The sequence below is a fragment of the Aphelocoma coerulescens genome, chromosome 22 (genome assembly GCF_041296385.1).
Source record: "Aphelocoma coerulescens isolate FSJ_1873_10779 chromosome 22, UR_Acoe_1.0, whole genome shotgun sequence".
In the NCBI taxonomy this organism is placed as follows: domain Eukaryota; kingdom Metazoa; phylum Chordata; class Aves; order Passeriformes; family Corvidae; genus Aphelocoma; species Aphelocoma coerulescens.
Window position 1 is genome coordinate 1974569 of NC_091035.1, and position 19048 is coordinate 1993616.

Genomic DNA, 19048 nt, shown 5'->3' on the forward strand with positions numbered 1-19048 from the left:
AGCCCAGGACACGGTGACACAAAGCCAGGCTCTGCTGATGCCCAGCTCACTGGAGCAGGGACATTCCCAAGTGTGACACAGCCTCTGGAACAGGCACTCAGACTCAGCAGAGCCTCTCTGCTCCACCCTCCAATAAATACAAATGATTGTTATGGAAAGCGAAAATAGGAGGAAAACGATGATCAGACCTTTTATGAATAAAGTGATTTTTTGCTAGAAAATTTAAGATTGCCTCGTAAAACACGAGGAGGGAAATATCACTTCAAAGTGCCTTTGGAAAAGATAAAATGGACAGAGCAGCAGCCTCTGTAAGGATCCTTCCCGTAAAGAAACCTGGCAAGTTCAAGGACCTTCCCTGAAGAAATCAGCTGAGGCTCAGAGGTGGGGAAAAAACACCTGCCAATGAAACAGGGGGAGGGAGGATAGAAAAGCTTCAGATAAAGCATCAAATGGATGAAGGGATGGAAATAAATGAAATAAAAAGATGAGAATTGCCTCTTGGCAGGGGGACAGGTGGCACGGAGAGCTCTGTTTGATATTCCTGCCGCCGTCTGATTCCAAGCTGAGGATGAAACAGTCCCAAGCAAAGGCTTTCCAGAGGAAACAAAGCAATCCTTACATCCACATAATCAGCAGTCAGCACAGGGAGAGGGGAGAGAGAAAATGCCCACCTGAAAGAAGGGAAATACTGCAGAGCTCTGAAACAAAGGCAGAGCTGATGCCCAGGGACACCTCGCCATGAGCAGGGCTCCCCGTGGGACCCCAGTGTATCAACAGTGATTTAGGGAAGGAAAACAGAGAGGAAACAGGATCATTTTTTTGCTACTCCTCTTTTTGGAAGGTTTGAAAAGCCTCTGGAATTCACAGGACAAGGGGCGTGTGTTATCTGGGAGCAGCACATCCTTCCTGACGCAGCCCCTGGATCTCCGCTGGAACTCGGCCGCTCACAGCTGGGGAATTTTGGAATAACTCCTCCACCTGCATCGTTTCTGCCACTGAAGGAAACACCAGAGGTTTTGTTCCATCTGGACAGGAGGGATGGGTTTGCAGTGGCTCCAGGTTCTACCATTCCCCGTGGAGATCCAGCCTCCCACACTTGCCTCCCCCACGCCGATTTATGAGCTCTGCCACGGTTTTGTGCAGAGAACAATGAGATATCCACAGATTTCAGAGTGGTTTGCAGAGTGTGAGGCTCCGACAGCCCAGGCTGCCACTCCCACCTCCCTTCTCCAGGATAAGTAAAATCTCCTTGGTTTGAAGGTGCTCCAAAGAGTAACTTTACAACTCATAGTAAGGCAAGTTTGTTAATGTACAGGGATCCCCTTGTGACTGCTCTGACTCCAAGGTAACTCAAACCACACCACTCCCGTGTTTAAAAAGTCTGGAATAACATAAAACATCCAAAATGAGACCTCTGCACCAGAGCTGCCTTTTCAAACACCAGCCCCTGGGCTGGGACTGGCCCAGAGGTCCCACATCCCCCACTTTCCATCTCAGCACCCAAAAGGAACGAGCCCACGTTTTGTTCCCTGAATGGTTCATCCTGATGCCCCTGAAGGAGGGAAGTGTTTCTGTCGAGTTCTCCCTCCTTTTCTGAGGGCTTTATTTGCTTTCTGACTGCAGCTGGTGCCAGGCAGCTTGTAAACAGCTCTCCAGAATTAATAAAAAATAATACACGCCGTGAGAAATGATCAGCAATCACATGTGACCTCTTATTTATGTGCTTATCCTGCTTTAAAATTCATCAGTGTTTAACCAGTACTTCTTAAACCACTTACAAAATGTGCACACAGCCACTAATTAATTGCTGCTTTAGGTTTCAGTCGAGGCCAGCCCCTCGTCTTACCTGGCCACCAGGTCAGGATGAAAAATAACACCCAGAAGGGGATTGTGAAAACTGTAAAATTTTAAAAAAGGGGTATGGGGAAGGTTATGGGGTTTGTATGGGGGTTTTATTATTTATTTTATTTCCTTTGACCTGAATTCAGCTGAATGCTGCTGGTTTGGGTTAATACCTGATTATTACTTAAAACAGTGAACATGGAATAGTTAAATCACTCAAAGGCTTTTCCTTTTTTTGAATATTAAAGATTGAACCTGTCCTGGCACCCCCCCCCCCCCCCCCCGGTGAAGGAGGCATTTAACACTCCCTGGGAATGAAGAGAAATCAGTTCCATTTTTTTCACCTGACACTTTTTCAAAGGGAATAATAATTTTTTCCCTTTTTGGATCTTGGTTTTTCTCCTTAGTGGTGATGTAACCTGCTGTTCTAGCTCAAGCTAAGAGATAGACCTCGGGTGAGGATTTAGTTTATAGCAATGTTCTGTCTCTGAAGGATCCATCCCCAGGTGGGACCAGGAGAAGGAATTTTATCCGCTGCTGGGAAGAAGGATGCAGAGAGAACTCAGCATATCCAGCTCCTTCTTCAGCAGCCCTGGCCAAAACTGTTATGGATTTGTTTAAAGTGGAAAAAAGCATTTCCTAGTCAGGAATCATCCACAGCAAACGTCCAGCCCTGGGAACACTGCAGGGATGTGGCTGGGTGGGTTTTCCTGGGAACAAACACCTTCAGTTTGCAGCTTTGAGTTTTAATGAGGGTGTCAAGAACGCAGGATGTTTCTGGAAAAAGAGATGTTCTTAAAACAAGATGTTCACAAAACCTGTCTTTTCCTTGGCCTGCAGTGACTTCATAAATCCCCTCACTCTTCTGACGTCAGCTTCACCTTCAGCAGCTTCTCATCCCAAATTAATGGGAGAAATAATTGCAGGACTCCTCGAGGGCTTTAACAAACTCCCTGTAAGCAGGAATTTGTTCATTCTGCAGGGCAGGACAGGCCTGGGGGCTTTGACAAACACCTTCCCTTTTTCCTCACTCAACTGCCCAAATCCTGAATTTATAGAAGCTCTTGAATTTACTTATTCCAGAATAACCCTGACCCTTCCAGAGCCCGTTTTTTAGTGGATACGGAGTTAAATAATCATCAGTACATCCCCACTGGAGCAGGAGACTAAAAGTAAGACTACAAAATTCCATGTGGGTGAGGCCAAAACCCTCCCATGTCTGGCGCCTGGGTGGTGAAAAAATCTTTTCTTCAGGCTGTTTTTGGACAGTTGATATTTAATAATCTGTTAAATTGCTCTGAATGAGAAAGGAAACAACTTCCAGAACTCCCACCAATCTGAGAATGTACTAACATGATATTGAGCTTGGTTCACAGTGATTTGTGCATGCATGAGGCTTTTGGTGACTTCCAACTTCACGGGACCGTGGATTGCACCACTTTAAAGGGTATTTAAAGGGTACTTGGCCTTAAATGGTATTTCATAGCATGAAAAACATCCATATTTTTAATGCTATTCCCTCCAGATTGTGGTCAGTGTTCCATGGAGAGAAATGTGGGGATGTCACAGACTCACAAAGGGTGTCTGGTTCCTTCTTTTGGTCTAAGACAGCTGGAACAGCAAATCCACGAAGTTTGGAAAACCTGGGAATAACTCCCATGTGGAGCAAGGCAGGACCACGAGTCACAGACGGAGCCAAAACAGATTGAAAGGAGCAGGAGAAGTAGAGTCAAGGTGGGAATTTCTTACCAGCACCTGGGATAAATGTCTGCTTTCCTGGAACGCTTCTGTTCAATGCAATCCCATTGAGGGGCAGGGGTGGGGCCGTTTCCATGTGCAAATCTCCACGTGGTTCCCTGCGGGTTTGTGGCCACGGAGTGGGGAACACACGCAGCTCTCCCAAGCCACAAATTAAACCCCAGATTCGTCCTCCTCCCAGATGAGGTTAATGCCATGCTGGAGAAAGGAATGATTTTAACAGCTGGACGAGTTATTTTGTGCTGTGGAGGTTATTAACCTTTGGAACAAATTATCAGGGAAGTGGAGTTTGCTCTGTGCGTCCTCAAGTGACTCTCTGGAGGCACCGTTTAGTGCGAAGAAATTATTGGCGGTGGGAACAGCGAAATTTGTCAGGATGGGTGGCCCTTGAAAGACAAGGAGGTAAAGCAGGGGGGGAAGTGCCTTTGCCCCACCTCAATTTTTTATGTAGAATCAGGAAATCCTGGAATGGTTCGGGTTGGGAAGGACTGTAAAGCCCATCCAGCTCCACTGCCCTGCCGTGGGCAGGGACATCTTCATTACACCGATACGTTCATGAGACTCAGGGCAAAATACCAGGGAAATATGAAATTTCCCCCTACTCTTTCCTCATCACCTCCATGGAAAACTCACTGAGGCAACATTAATTCCAGTCCGTCACCTTTTACCGCAAAGCAGCGGCATCTAGACCTTGGTCTCGAAAATTAATAGAATAAATTTGGGAGCCAATCATAAATAGAGAGAGGTTAATCAATTCCTCAGATTGTTGAGGCTTTATACACACTGGGACTCTTAATATATTCAACAAAGCAATGGCACCAAAGGAAATACCCATAGATTTTGTTTTCAAATAAAAATTTCTCATAATTCAAAATCGCCAGTGGGCTCCTTCCTTCCCTGATTTGTACAATTTGTGTTCCCTCTGCAGAGAAACCACGCTCTGCCTTCATCTCCCTTCACAAGTGACATTGATGTGGCTTTTAAAGCCAGCAGCCCAATGTGTGATTTAGAGGCTCTGAAAAAGAAAATTATAATTCTGGGGGAAGAAATGGCTGCGAAATTTCCATTGGAGTCGTGCGGTTTCACTCCGGGACGAGGCAGCACCTGAGTGGCTGTAAGTCAGTCTCTGCTGCATCTGAATATAGGATAGACTTTTAAAAGCACTAAACAGCCTTGTGCTAATGCCTCCCCAAGACAAAGCAGAGCTCTTCAGGCTGGCTTTTATGGCAGGAACAAAACAGGCGCGGCTGGGGGCCCTGGAGGCTCCAGACAATACCTTTCCCTTTCATGCTGCAGCAGCAGCCAAACCCCAACCCTGTTCCAGAGCCCCCACAGAGGCAGCGGTGAAAGGCAGGGCACCCCAGTAAGTGGAGGGGAGGGCAGGGACAACGAGACAGGAGGGATTTCAAAGCTTCGAGGGCCGGTTGCAGCGCTCAGGTTCTAATGAAAGTCAACGTGACCTTGCTTTGCTTTCTTCTTGTGAAGCGCAACAGGTGGTGATGAAGAGATCTTTGCCTGCTCTCAATAAATTACAGCACAGTTTACAACAGTTCCCAAATCCTGTGGCCTCATCCTGGATCCTCCTGCCTTCCGAATTCACAAGGAGGAGGGACACCCTCCAGTCTTGGAAAGAAGGGTTGTGTTTCCTGGGTAGAAACTTTCTCCAGCACGAGGAAAAGGCCTCAGGTTGTACCAAGGGAGGGTGAGGTTGGATATCGGGGGAAATTTCTTCCCCAAAAGGGTTTTCAGGCATTGAACAAGGGCAGTGGTGGAGTCTGCATCCCCAGTGGGATTTAAAATCTGTGTGGATGTGGGACTTGGGGACGTGATCAGTGGTGGCCTTGGCAGTGGACTTGATGATTTTAGAGAGTTTTTCCAACCTAAACAATTCCATTTTAATTTCCAACCTTTTTGATTCCAAAATTCTGTACATCCTTCAATCTTGCAGAACCCTGGATTGTGCCAATCAGCAGGACACATCCCAGCACTCCAGGGCTCAAGGAGCTGGTGTGGTTTCCTTGGATAATTGGAAGAGGAAGGAGGATCCAGAGCAGCAGCCCAAGCTCTAGCCTGAGGCTCTTCTGCAAATTAGAGCTGTAAACAGCTGCAGACCCACATTAAAGGGGAGCAGAGCCTAAGAGCCCAGTGGGATCGTGCACAATGCCAGCCTGAGGGTGCTCCCATTCCCGTCCTTCTTGCCTCTTCCCACACGCTCAGGACAGAGCTGCTCTGAAGCTGGGAAAGATCCAAAGTGAAGCAGAGATGAGTACAAAGTTTTGTTCGCCTTCAGTGTTTGTAGCATTTTCTTTTCCATCCTCTGAACGGTAACTGGAATTTGTTTCCAGACCAGGTGTGATCCCACCGGGTTGTTCTGCCTTCTGCCAGTGGCTGCACAGCAAAGTTGGACCTGCCCAGGTGACTGAAACTGCCTTTAATGGCTTTGAACTGAAGGGCTGGATGGGATATTAGAAAGGAATTCTTCCCAGGGAGGGTGGGGAGGGGCTGGGATGGAATTCCCAGAGGAGTTGTGGCTGCCCCTGGATCCCTGGGAATGTCCAAGGCCAGGCTGGAGCAGCCTGGGACAGTGGGAGGTGTCCCTGCCATGGCAGGGGTGGCACTGGATGGGCTCTAAGGTCCCTTCCAACCCAAACCATTCCAGGATTCCATGGCAGCAACAGAGGAAAATGACGTTCAGAACACCAAGGCTTCTATTTCCACAAAATCTTGGACGAGACAGGATAGATGGAGGTAAAATGATGACTCGAATATGTCAGTATTTATTCAGAGCATCCTGTCACGAGTGTGTACATGGAACCTCTGCCCTGACCTCTGGAGCTCCTGACCTCACCTCCCATCCCACTAAATTAAAGGGATTATGATGAAAACCACTTCCATCCTTGTCCCATAATGTGAGAAGTGCCTGGCAATTAAGCAGCCTTTGAGGATGACACCGCTGATTATTTCAGGACGATCAAGTCACAGCAGAGAAATGGGGTTGGAATGGCAAGAGCAGTGTCAGAGGCACAGTTAAACAATGGCTGCTTTGCCTGTCATTCCCACCAATTACTGCAGGAGGGGGAGAAGGAAAACTATTTATAACCTGTCAGTCTCCAGAAACCACAATTATGATGATTTAATTAACACATGGAGAGGCTTTGGGCAATCACATCGTTCTAAATTTAAGAAGCAGCACGTTTCAGGCCCAAGATGATTTAGAACATTAACAAATGCTGGTTGAACCGGGGCAGGAATTTGATGGCCTTGTTGGTTCCTTCTAAAGCATCCATCATGGCCCAAAGATAATCCAAATGGATGTGGTGGTGAAGGATGAGAGCAGTGAGGAATCAGCGGGGCTCTCAGAGGCCATCACACAGAGGGAGGAGCTGATTTTTAACCAGGACTGACTGAAAATGAGCAAAACCACACAGTTCATGTCTCCTCAGCAAAGACACCCTTGGTGCGGTGGAAAAGCCTGGAAAAATGGGGTTGGGATGGATGAGAGTACAAGACATGGAGAGTGAGCCTGACCTTCCCATGGACACCTTGGAGCTTGCACTCAGTGCCACACAGGTCCTTCCTCAGCCTGATGCCCTGGAGCGAGGTCTAACCTGAGGCCTAACCTTGGGATGAACTCTTCCATCCCTGGGCTGAGAGCTGGAGCATCCAAATCCAGGATTTGCCAAAGGATCCTGGGCTGCCCCACTCCCTGGCCCACTCCAAGGAAATCACACTTCAGGTCTCATTTCCTCTTTCTGCCTCAGATTATTTGCTGTGTCCTGTTCTCCCAGGCACAAAAATGATTCCTTCGGTGTTTCCACACAGTGATTAAACCTGGGAGTTGTCAGCTGCTACCCAAACACAAATAATTCTTACCTTTTTCACCATCTGTTGTTTTTAAACTGGGTTAACACCCAAGTAACATAAAGGAAAATCCCACTTCTTCCACGTAAGAAGGAAAATCTTGACCGGAGTTTACATGCGAGAAAAAAATTGACAAAGAACCTGCTGCTCTATAAGTGGCTCTTTCACTCCCTGCCTATCGAAACTGGAGATGGGGATTGCTTTTCCCACCCCGTGTGTTTATTCCAGGAGCAGCTGGAAGCACTGGATCCAAAGCTTTGTACACCACGCAATTCCTGAGCTCTGCCCGTTGCCATGAAGGACGTGCCACATCCCCTCCACATTTCACACCGAGTGACTTCACAGCCAGCTCATTTCTCTCCTGATGCAACCCTTCTGCAGCTGAAATGCTCAGGCAGAAAATATTCACTGGTTTTATTTGACTAAAGCACTCACAAAACTCAGGATAAAATCAAGGATAAGGTCAGTCTTCCCCATGAACAAAATACACACCTGTACAAGGACGTGGCATCAAAGGTCCCCTCAGATCATGGACAAACTGACCATGTTGGTTTCCCCACAGCCTAAACCCACAAATATTATTTTTCTTTTTGTTATTGTGCATTTCAGAGGAAACTGAATAAAACTGAGATGGTGAAAGAACAGGAGAAAAAGGAACCTCCAGAGCAAAGAGATGTTGCCCAAGATCACCAAGTTTGTGATGTAGGGACTAAAACTTAAGAGAATGTTCCTTATCTCATGAACTTGGAGAACTTAAAGTACAAATGGAAAGAAAGTCCCAGGAAGGACAGAAAACAAACCAGAGAAGCTCCAGCATCCTCATAAAGCCTTTTTGTAGGAAGTTGCCCACAGATGGAGACACAGCCCTGGACCACAGAACTTTTAGGAGGCTCTGCCTTGCCAGCACTCATGAACTGCTCCTGTTCCAGCCAATTTTATTCAAATGCATCTAAAAAAACCCAAAATAAATCTGTATTGGAGCAAAGAAACAATGGGGGGTGTTGCTGTAGCTGGACGTGCACAGAAGGTGAGAAATCAGAGATCATCAACATTTTCTGGCCTTCCCTTCCTTCTCCTTCTTGGAGTTCCCAATCCATTGCTCATGACAGCACCATGACTGACCCATCTGCCAGGAAGAGATTCCTATTTCCCTGAAAATTAAAAAGGCAAAGGCAAAACAAATCATCCAGGCCAAGAAGCCAACGTTCCCAAGAGCCGCTCATGTCATCCCTTCCCGGTCTACTACAGCTTCAACAAAGTGGAATTTGCAGCTTGGGACAGCGCTGACAACTGCCTGGTAACCCCTCAGGATCGATCCACTCATCTTTCTGTGGAGGTGGGAAGATCCAGAGGCAATCTGAGCTTGTTTGGCTGCACAAGAGGCCGAGGTGATAAAAGCTGAGCAGTGTCAGAACCGTTTCCAGCCGCAGCCCGTCCGTGTTCGGGGCTGGAATACCTGGCTGGGAACGACCAAACCCGGGGCTTGGGTGTGCTGCAAACACGGATCACACGGAGATTCTCATGTCACGGTGTTCACACCATGGATAACAGCAGGGAGGGATGCCACACTTCCAGTGCTGGCAGCTCCGGCTGGGAGAGACTGAGAATTCCAGCGGTAACGGGAGCATCTCCAGGGAAGGCTGAGACCTGAACTGCAATCCAAGGGAATTGAAACCTGTGGGTGTCTCCTACCAGGGGCAGACGGTCCAAAGGAACGTCCAGGAGCAGAGCAAACCATGAACACAGCCCTGGTTATTCCCAGCCCACTTCGTGCCGCTGCAGCCACTGGATTTCAGGGAAAATTCCCAACATCCAGGCTCAGGTCAGCTCTGCTATCCAGGAGGAGAGTCTCAGGAACATTTCCATCAGCAGGACATTTCCTAATAAAATTGTTTGCCCCCCGCAGTGTTTGTTTTGTGTTTTGTGTGTGTTTAAAATTAAAACCCACAAATGAACAGGTTCCTTCCCCAATTCCATGAGCACTCTCCCTCCCGAGCTACACAATGAACTAAAATCGATTCTTTTCTCCTCTTTAAAATACTGACAGCACATCACAGAGCGCAAGCAAAGGCAGGGGAAGGGTGGAGAGCACAGAAAAGGGAGATGGAGAGGAAAAAGGGCATCTGCCACAATTCCAGGAGTGCAGGAATCCCTCACAAGGAATACAATGGGAATAACAAAGGTCCTCCTCTTGTACAAAGCTCTTCAGAGCAGCAGCCTCTCCGTTTGAGCACCCTCACTGGGCATAACTGAAACCACGAGGTTTCTGGAAAGTGGCAACATTTGGGGAAATAGGAAAAAAAGGTGAAGAGGAAGCAGAGGGAGGATGATCCCAGCTGGACATTGTGCCTGAGGCTGGGAACCCACAGTGCAATTACAGAGCTCTGTTAATGAGCTGCCAGCCTCAGGACCAGACCCAGTGGAGCAAATGCAATGCCTAGATCTGCTCAGGGAAGTTCCCAAGCTCAGGAGAGTTTGGGAGATGTGGGTTCAGCTCCTTCATTTGCCTCTGAGCTCTGCAGTATCCCAGAGCAATCCACTTCCAAGGTCTCGGCAGCACCTGTATCCCAAGCCCAAATTCCTGATGAGCTCCTCTCTCAGCCAGGCACCAGAGGAAGCACCGAGTAAGAGTTTCAGAAGTGTTCCACATCCTCCTGCATTTCCTTTCCAAATTTACAGCCCTCAATTGCTGCAGGAGGCACAGCTGGCTCAGCTCCGCCGGAAACATGGCCAGTCAATTTTGGGAACATCTTCGGGAAATCTCACACTTTACAAGTGCTGAGCCCAGGGAAAATTTACCCCTGTGCATTTCTTGCTGCATCACTGGTGCTTCTCCAGCACAGCTCCCCTTAGGCTGCGGTTGTATTTGCAATGCCAAGGGCAAATAAAGGCTCTGAGTGGTAAAAACTGCCCCTGGATCCATGGAATGTCCAAGGCCAGGTTGGATGGGGCTTGGAGCTACCTGGGACTGGGGAAGGTGTCCCTGCCCATTGCAAGGGTGGCACTCGGTGATCTTAAAGGTTCCTTCCACCCAAAGCATTTTATGATCCAATGATTTCCAAATTGTGCCTTCTCTGAGCCCCTTCTGAGCTGTTCCTCCCATGGGCACAGCTCTGAGGAGCAGCACTGTCACCTTCCCCTTTCCGCACTCTCCCCATCCAAACCCAGAGCTTGGGACACTCTCCTCGGCCTGGTTCACCCTCAGTTTACAGCCCAACATGAATTTAAGTCCCACAGTTACAGAGGGGTGGAAGAAGAGAGGAGAGGAGGAGCCACAGCACAGAAGGAAGCAGGAAAGTTCAATTAACAGTGCTCATCCTCCTGTGTTGCAGAACAGTCACTGGAAAGAAACCCACGCTGCTTCGGCCCTGCACTGAGCACAGAGGGTCGATGAAGAGTTTCTGCTCCCCATTCTCCCCACTCCTCACCTCCCGTGTCCTTCTCTTTGCAGTATCCCACCTGTGGGATCACTTCCTTTCCATTCCCCCAAGCTCTGATGAACTCACACCTCAGCCATGAGGTCCTTGCTCGGCATCCCTCACGAACCCCCCAGGCTGCTGACCACAGGAACTGCAACCACTGCTCTCAAAAGAATGAAAAAAATGGAAAATTCAGGCAGTCCTTGAGTGATTTCTCCCATGAGGTCACAACACTCCCTGAGCTCAGGCTGAGCCCCCAGGGCACCCCTTCAAATGCAGAGTTACAGAACTGGAACCTCACCCTAAACCCTCTCTGGAGATGGAAACTTCTGGTTTATTCTCTTTGCTTCTTGATGCACCATGGTGTTTAATAAATAAATAATAAAACCAGCATGTCAACATTTCCCTTTAAATTAGGCTCAGAAGAAGGTCGGCAGCAGCCCACCAAGCCCGCATGTGTGTAACTCCTTTATCAATGTGTTGCTTCCAAGAGGGGAAGGAGCAGAATTCCAGCGGAAGGTGACTCTGTGTGGCTGATTTAAAACGTGTGAACACAAGTGACAAGCAGCCCTGTTTCCACTCCGGTGGAAAACACAGCAGAGCTGTCCCTGTGTGTGAGCAGGTGGCTGTTTATCCACGGGGTATGGCCAGACATGGAGAAGGAGAGGTGTAAAAAGCGACCTCACAGCGCTCAGTTCACACAAAAAAGCTGTTCACCTGTCTGCCCGTTGTTTGTTTTGTCCCTGCCAGCCTGGGAAAGGGGACAGGAATGACCTTCCAGGAGACAAAAACATTTTCCTTCTCCCCACAACACCTTCCCAGAGAGCCATTCCCAGATATTCTGTGACTGTGATATGTATGAAATACAGAATATCATAGCTAGCCTTATGAAACCCCTTTTTACAGCTTCCAGATCTCCAGCAAATGTACAAATAAATGGGAAAGTGAGAGGGAGGGAGAAGCACAAAGCAAATCCCAGGCTGAGGGAGCGGCACTCTGCTAACTGGATGGCCAGAGCCAAAATCAGGAGCATCCAGTTATTTTAACAGGCCTTGCCAAGAGACTAAATAGAATAGCACAGGCCAGGTGTCAGTGATTATAATCCCACTGCTGCCAAAGTCGCTCCCATTTACAGCCAGCCTGCCTTTGGCTCTCTCTCCCCAGCAAAGGAATAATTCCTGAAGCGGGGACTGGGAAAAGCAGCCCCACAAAGCACGGCCCTACTCCAGGGCAGCTCTCACCTGTGGGCCTCTGCTGAATGCTCGAAACCTTCTGAAATTTAAAAACAACACCAGCCCTGGAGCTGCTGTGGAGAAAAGAACCGGTGGAAATACCTCAGCACATTATTCCAAGGCCAGTTCTGCCGTGGAAAATGAGTGGTTTATGGATGAGATGATCTGGATGCTCCCACATCCAAACTGATCCCTGTGAAGGAGCCAGCTCTGCTCACTTGACCTCAAAAACCACCCCACCACCAGCAGCAGCATCTGATCAGGCATCTCTGCCCTTTCCCAGTCCAGATGGAGCTGATCCATCCCCCCTTTCCCAAAACCACTCCATTTCTGGGCCCTCAGCTGCCCCCAGGCACGGGGGGTGAACACGTGAAAGCAGACAATGCTCTGGAAAATACTGCTAAAAGAAGTGAAATCAGTCAACTGCTGAGCAACGAGTCCTGGAGCCTGCCTGCCCTCACTCAGGTGTCCAGGCACTCCTCTCCCCTCTGAGGGCTTCTTTTTTGGGGAGAAACCTCAGGCTGCACACAGGGAATGAGCCAGGCAGCCCGGGGGGAGGATGGGCCTGAGCTGCATCACACCTGCACAAAATAATAGTTTTCCACAAGTATGGGTAAATGAGGAAATAAAGAGAGGTTCCATTTCCTATTTTTTTTTCACTAAACACAAACCCTTTCCACTGCTGAAGACTCTACAAGGGGTTTTATTACCATTTTTAAGTGCTGTACAGTGAGTATCTCTCCTTTTACAAGTGGAACCTTGTAGCTATGGAGACGCAGAATGTCAAATCCAAGCTGAAGACAGGATTTCAGTGGGGGCTTTGCGTTGCTACATGTGCCTTCAATGATCTGCTTTCCATCTCCTGAGGTCTTTATTATTCTCCATTATTTATTAGTCTCTAACGGTGTGCAAAGAGCCCCTGGATGTTCAACAATCACACGAACACAGAGTGACCCGTCAGACACAGCGCTGGGGTGCCTTGCACAGTCTGATTTACACCCAGGGACACCACAAACCCCACCCCCGAGTCCTGCAAAGTTGTCATCAGTTTAATTTAACCGAAATAAAGTTGCTCTGGTGCTGCCACAGCACCTGGAGGCCGGGTGAGCTGGAGTCCCCTGGTGTTTAATGCTGTGTGTAACAAACACAGCCACTTGGGGGAATTACACCACACAGGCCTCGCGTTACTACGCCTGGGAGGACTCTTCAACCTTGCAATTACCTGCTGTAATCCAAATTATCCAAATTCCAGTCTCCCAAACGTCATCCCTGTCTTCTGTGATCCAAACTGCGTTAGGGATGATGGTGTCATGACCTGGATGCTCAGTTACCACGTGCACATTCATCTGTCAGTTTTACCACCATGGAGTAAATTCAACATTTTACTCAAGCTAGTGAAACTTCAGTGCTGTTAAACCTGAGCGTGAAGGGGACAGAGCCTTCCAGGCCAGAATAATGCTCCTTGTGACAGCCAGGGGAAATTCAAGATAACCTGAATGTCACACATTTTCTACTTGTGCTGGTAACAGCGAATAACCGAACCCCACACCTTCCTCCTGCGCTTTCCTGGAGCAATGACAGGGTCATGGCAGGTGGGTTTCTGTTCTGAAGGCACCACTGCTCCAGAGAAAGCAACCCCAGACCATTGCATTTTCCTTCCTTCCCCTAATCTCCACGGTCCAAAACCAGCTGGGGATTTCAGGTGCCAAATATGAAACCTCTCAAAGGCGCCCCATTGTCAGAGAGTGAAAACACTGAGTTTTGAACAATCCAGATCCCAGAACTGCAGATCCCACTCTGCTCGTTGTCACCACACCTCCCACAGCACCTGGCTGCCACAGCCAGGGCTCAGAATTCCCACAGCCAATCCCAACCTGCACAAAGGGGTGGGAATAAACTCCAACAGGCACATGAAACACTCCCAGGTAGAACATCCACAACCAAGGAAGCAAAATCCACCACGGTCCCCTGGTGCCACATCACGAGCAGGGTTAAATAACCAGGACTGCAATGGAATTGTGCAAATCCTCCTTTGCCAGCTCTAAATAAGCAGCAGCATTCCAAGCAAACCCATCCCCTGCATCCACAGCAGTGGAGTCATTGGCAGGAGAGCAACAAAACAATTTGGAATTTCCTTGCAAAGCCGGACAGCAGAAGAGACGTGCTGAGAGCTTTTCCTGATTGTGCTTCCCGTGTTGCTGAGTCAAACCCTGACACGGCCTGAAGGTTGTGAAAATCAACTCCAGGAGGGCTGTCTAAGCCTCCACTGATCACTAAAATGAAATGAAACCCTCCAAGAATCCCCTTCTCCCAACCCAGATATTTGCAATTGTGCTGTTTGACCAAGGCTCACGTTCAGAGAAACCCCTGTGTTCCCGTTGCTCCAGGAAAACAACTCCAAGATCGTGCTGCAGTCCTGTTGTCCCCTGGTTTGCTCCTGAGCCGGACCAAAAATGCAGGAAATCTTTGGCATGATCATTAAATAGGCCATAAACCCCTCAAGATTTGATGTGGGGTCTGGAGAAAAGAGGTTTCCATATTTAGTTTTAAACCAGAAAAGGCTCTTAAGCTCCTCTGTATCTACCGATCCATTAAAAATAGGATTCTCTTGTAGCCACAGCTCATCAAATGGGTGCAAACAGGAGGAGAACAACACTCCAGATGCCTTTATCACAGTTGTTGGCTCCAACTTAATCGCTTTTTTAATAAGTCTTAATTATTCAAAATAATCACCATCCCTTCCCTGCCTGTTGTCATTTAACATGAGAGAGCCTTCTACAGACAAAGCCCAAAGCAGGAAAAAAATAAAAGAACAAAATCTCATTAATCTTTCTAATATTTAGAGATACCTCAAGAGCTTCGAACATTTACCTCTCCTTCCCAGCAGCTGAAATGGTTTTAGGAGGATCATGGTTCATACCTCGCATTCCCTGGAGCCAGAGATGGTGTAGGTGCAGGGCCCAGATCCGTTAACGGATACATCCATGGTCTCAGAGTTTGTTGGCTTGTAGTCCACGTAATACTCCTGCAAAGGGGAGTTCATTTGCCTCTCCGACTCCCGGGCCTTTTTCCTGCGCCTCTTCATGAGCGTGTGCTGCTGGAGCTGCTTCATGCTGGCGGGATAACGCTTCCAGGACACGTAGATGACCAGCAGGATCATGGCCACGGAGAGGAACAGGGCCACGCTCCCCGCGATGATCTTGTGGAAGGACACGTGCTCGTATTCCGGCTCCACTGCGGGCGTTGGGATGTCTGCGGAAGGACTCGGCATTGCGGATGTCGGCTGGTGGCTTTCCAGTTTGGAAACGGTGGGTTTGGGGATGAACACGGGTCTCTGGGGCGTTTTGGGAGCCTGGTAGGACCTTTCAGTGGCCACCACCTGGATTTCGGCACAGATATTATAGGTCTCCACAGCGTCGCTCACCTTCTCGCCCTGGATGTGTTTGGGGCCTGCACAGATCATGGTGCTCTCCTTATTTCCCTTGAAATTCTTAAGCCAATTAAACAGAGGGCAAATGCTTCGAGTACATTCCCACATATTCCCAGACAGAGTTATGGAGATGAGCGAGATCCACGTGTTGATGGTCTCCTGGGAGATGTTGGTGAGTTTGTTGGAATCCAGGTTCAGCTTTTGCAGGTTAGGCAGGCACTGGAAGGTGCCGGGCTCTACCCCTGCGATGTCATTGCCTGATAAATCCAAGTTGTGCAAGGAACTCCAGGTCCACGTCAACCCCTGGCTGATGGAGCGGATCCTATTCCACTGCAAGTAAATGGAGCGGAGGTTGAAGAGCCGTGGGAAGTGGGCAAAATTGATCTTAGAAAACTGGTTGTGCTCCAAGTGGAGCTCTGTCAACTTCAAAAGGCCGGCGAAAGCGTTGCGGGACAAGCTCCGCAGGCGGTTGTAGCCCAAATCCAGGAAGTCGAGGTTGCGGCAGTCCTGGAAAACGCGGATGGGCACCGTTTTCAGCGAGTTGGACCTCAGGTGCAGGATCAGGAGCTTGCGGAGGCCCTTGAACTGCTCCGCCTGCAGCACCTGCAGCTTGTTGTAGGACAGGTCCAGGTTGCGGAGGTTGGGCACGGGGTGGAAGGTCTTGTTGTGCAGGTGGGTGATTTTGTTGGAGCTCAGGATCAACTCCTTCAGCCGGCGGATCCCCTGGAAGGCGTCCTCATCCACGGAGCTGATGTAATTATGGTCGAGGTAAAGCCATATGAGCTGATTGAGGCCCGCGAACTGGTGGGATTTCAGCTTCTGGATGCTGTTGTAGCGCAGGGACAAGCCCTGGGAGCCGCCGGAGATGTTGTGGGGGATGTCTCGGAAGGCGTGCGACTCGCAGTACACGATCTTGCCATCGCAGCGGCAGTTCTTGGGGCAGGCTCGCTGAGCCCCCGCCAGCCCCGCCAGCAGCGCCAGGGGAAGCAGCCCCAGCAGCACCCTGGAGCCTCCCCGCTGCTTGATCACATGGAAACCTGCAACGTCCGAAAGGAAAAAGGGGCATTGGAAAGCCTTGCAGATAAATGACCAGATTATCGCTCACTGGGAGCTCGGGGTAAGCCTGAGAGGAGCGGGAGATTTGGGAGACAACCTGTTCGCCTCCCGCCTCGGCTCTTTGTGGTGCAAATCGCCGTCCTTTGAGTGCCTGCCTGGCCATCTCTCCTGCCCCCACCGCCTCCAGACGCCCCGTGTGGGGCTTAGGGTCCCTCGGGAGCACCAGGAGCCTGTTCCCTCCTGGCTGTGCTCCTGTCCCCCGGCTCTCCGAGGAGCTGGGATGTCCTTATCGCTCCGTGCCGAGGTTTGAACAATAAACATATTTGTCAAGTCACTGTGCTGGATGCTCCACAGTGCTGGAGAGGAAATGAGCCAGAGCTTCTGCTCGTGCGTGCTGCTCAACGTGTTCCTCAAGGAAAGCAACTGCAAGTCCAATCCCCCTCCCCTCAAATTACCCCAGAAAAGGTGAAATCTACTTCTCCTGAAGTTTGATCCATCTTTGGAAGGTGTATTCATTGCAAAATGAGGCACTAAGTAAAGGTTTGAGTTTTGGCACTGAGTGGTTCGGGTTTAGGAGTAGGTTTAAGTAAAACTCATGGGGTTTATGTACCTAAAATACAGAAATAGATGCAGAGAAACAAAGTTCATCCATAGTGTACCAGGAAAGCTGGCATGGGACCCCAATGCCAGGTAAAGGTAGGAGACATATTCCTTTGAAATGAACCACTGCCTTAACCCATGTTCATCTAAACTTATCCATAGGTGGCTGTGAATACCTAAACATTTCTTAATTTGAATTAATCCAGTAGATGATGAAAATACCCACTCCAACACTTCCAGATAGCAGCAAAGCCCAGAAAGTTTAAAGGGGGATACTTCTCTTTCAATTCCCCTCTCCTGATTGATTTTAAGGGTTTGCCTTTGAGATGTCCGATTTGTCACAGAGCAGCAGTGCTGGATGTGAGGACATATGTAATAACTGAATATATAGAATCCTGAATAATTATGAGAGGGCGTGGAGGGGGTGTCAGAACCCCCAACACCCATCTGCACGCCTGGAATAATTTTAGGGCTGCTGCCTCTGTCCAGAGTTGCAGCCTTGCTAAGAATGAAAATGCATTCTTCCAACAGGAAATATTTCAAGGGCTGGTATCTCCTTGATAAATAATCACTTTATTATTTGTCACACACACAGCAGACAGTGCTGCAGCTCTTTAATCCAATTTTAAACCAAGGGGCAAGCTGCAAAAATAATTCCTGGTCTCGAATGCCCCTGCCTTCCACTTTAATGGGTAGATTTGTAATTTAAATCCTCTTTTTTTTTTTTTTTGCTCTGTTCTCTTTGCCAGCAGCAGCCAGCTAGAAATATGTTCTGGCTGTTACAGACTCGGGGGCTGGGGAGGGGGAAGGAAGGAGGGGAATAAACCTGTCACACTCGGAAAAAAACCCGACTGGCAAATGACTGCTGGAAATGTAGCAGAGGTACCAGGGGCATCTTTTCAGCCTCTTCAAAACCACCTATGCAAGAAACAACTCCCCCCCTCCCTCCCCTTTGCTTCCCACATCCTGCGAAGTGTTAACGCCAGCCCTTCCTGACAGCCCGAATGGTGCCGGGGGATCGGGAGGAGAAGCCGGCAGGATTTGGGGTGTCAGGCACACACGCAGCTCCCGGTGCGCGTGCAGGTGCGGGGGTGGGTGGCACAGGGGGTTCGCTCCTGCACAGCCCCTCACGCGGGGCAGGAATTCACCGGTGCCTTCCATGGGAAGCCACTGCGGGAGGAAAGGTGTGCGTGTGCCTGGAGGGGGGGGACATGGGCTAAAAATACAATGGCAAGTACAGTGAGTCACCTGGCAGAGAGAGGAACGCGCTGCCGCCGCTGCCTCCCTGAGGCCCCCCTCCGCCGGCGAATAATCCAGCTGCAAAACCCACCCCACAGCTGCAGCCGTGCCAGCAAACAAACCACAAAAGTTCACTCACCCATCCTTTTGTCATCAATAACGTCCTCCTTCGCCTTCCTCCAGCTGTTTTCTCCTCTCTCTTCCCTTTTTTTTTGCTTTCCCTTCGCCTCTGTCTCTTTTTAAGACTGGTTCCTTTGCTTTAAACCATCAGCATCTTCATGTCACAGCCCGGCTGCCACTCGCCCCGCCGCCATCCAGCGTGCCTGCCAGGAACCCCACAAAGTTCCCCGGAGCGGACCAGCGAGAATTTTGGGGATGAGGAAGGGAAAGGATAGGGAAGGGGTTGGGGGTGGGGAAGACAGGACGAAGGATGGGGGGGAGTGTGGGGGGGTAGGGAGGGACTCTAAGCTCTGAGAGCCATTGTGGAAGTCATCAGAGAACCGGCGGCGTGAAGTGGCAATCGGCGAGAAAAGCCGGAGCAGGCGATGGAGGCGAACCAACTTCTCTGGGAGGAAGGACCAAACCTGTGCCGGCGCCTCGCATCCCTCATT

The 19048-nt window shown here is 49.4% G+C and overlaps 1 protein-coding gene across 1 annotated transcript in view; it reads right to left on the reverse strand.

The window, feature by feature from the left end:
• Positions 1-18625, reverse strand: part of LRRTM4 (leucine rich repeat transmembrane neuronal 4) — a 197082-nt gene extending 178457 nt beyond the window's left edge. Inside the window, exons 1-2 of the mRNA XM_069035438.1 lie at positions 18577-18625; positions 15033-16579 (exon numbers count right to left, since the gene is read on the reverse strand). Of these exons, the coding sequence (XP_068891539.1) occupies positions 15033-16579; positions 18577-18580 (1551 nt within the window). The 5' untranslated portion in view covers positions 18581-18625. The remainder of the gene's footprint in view (positions 1-15032; positions 16580-18576) is intronic.
• Positions 18626-19048: the final 423 nt, after the last annotated feature.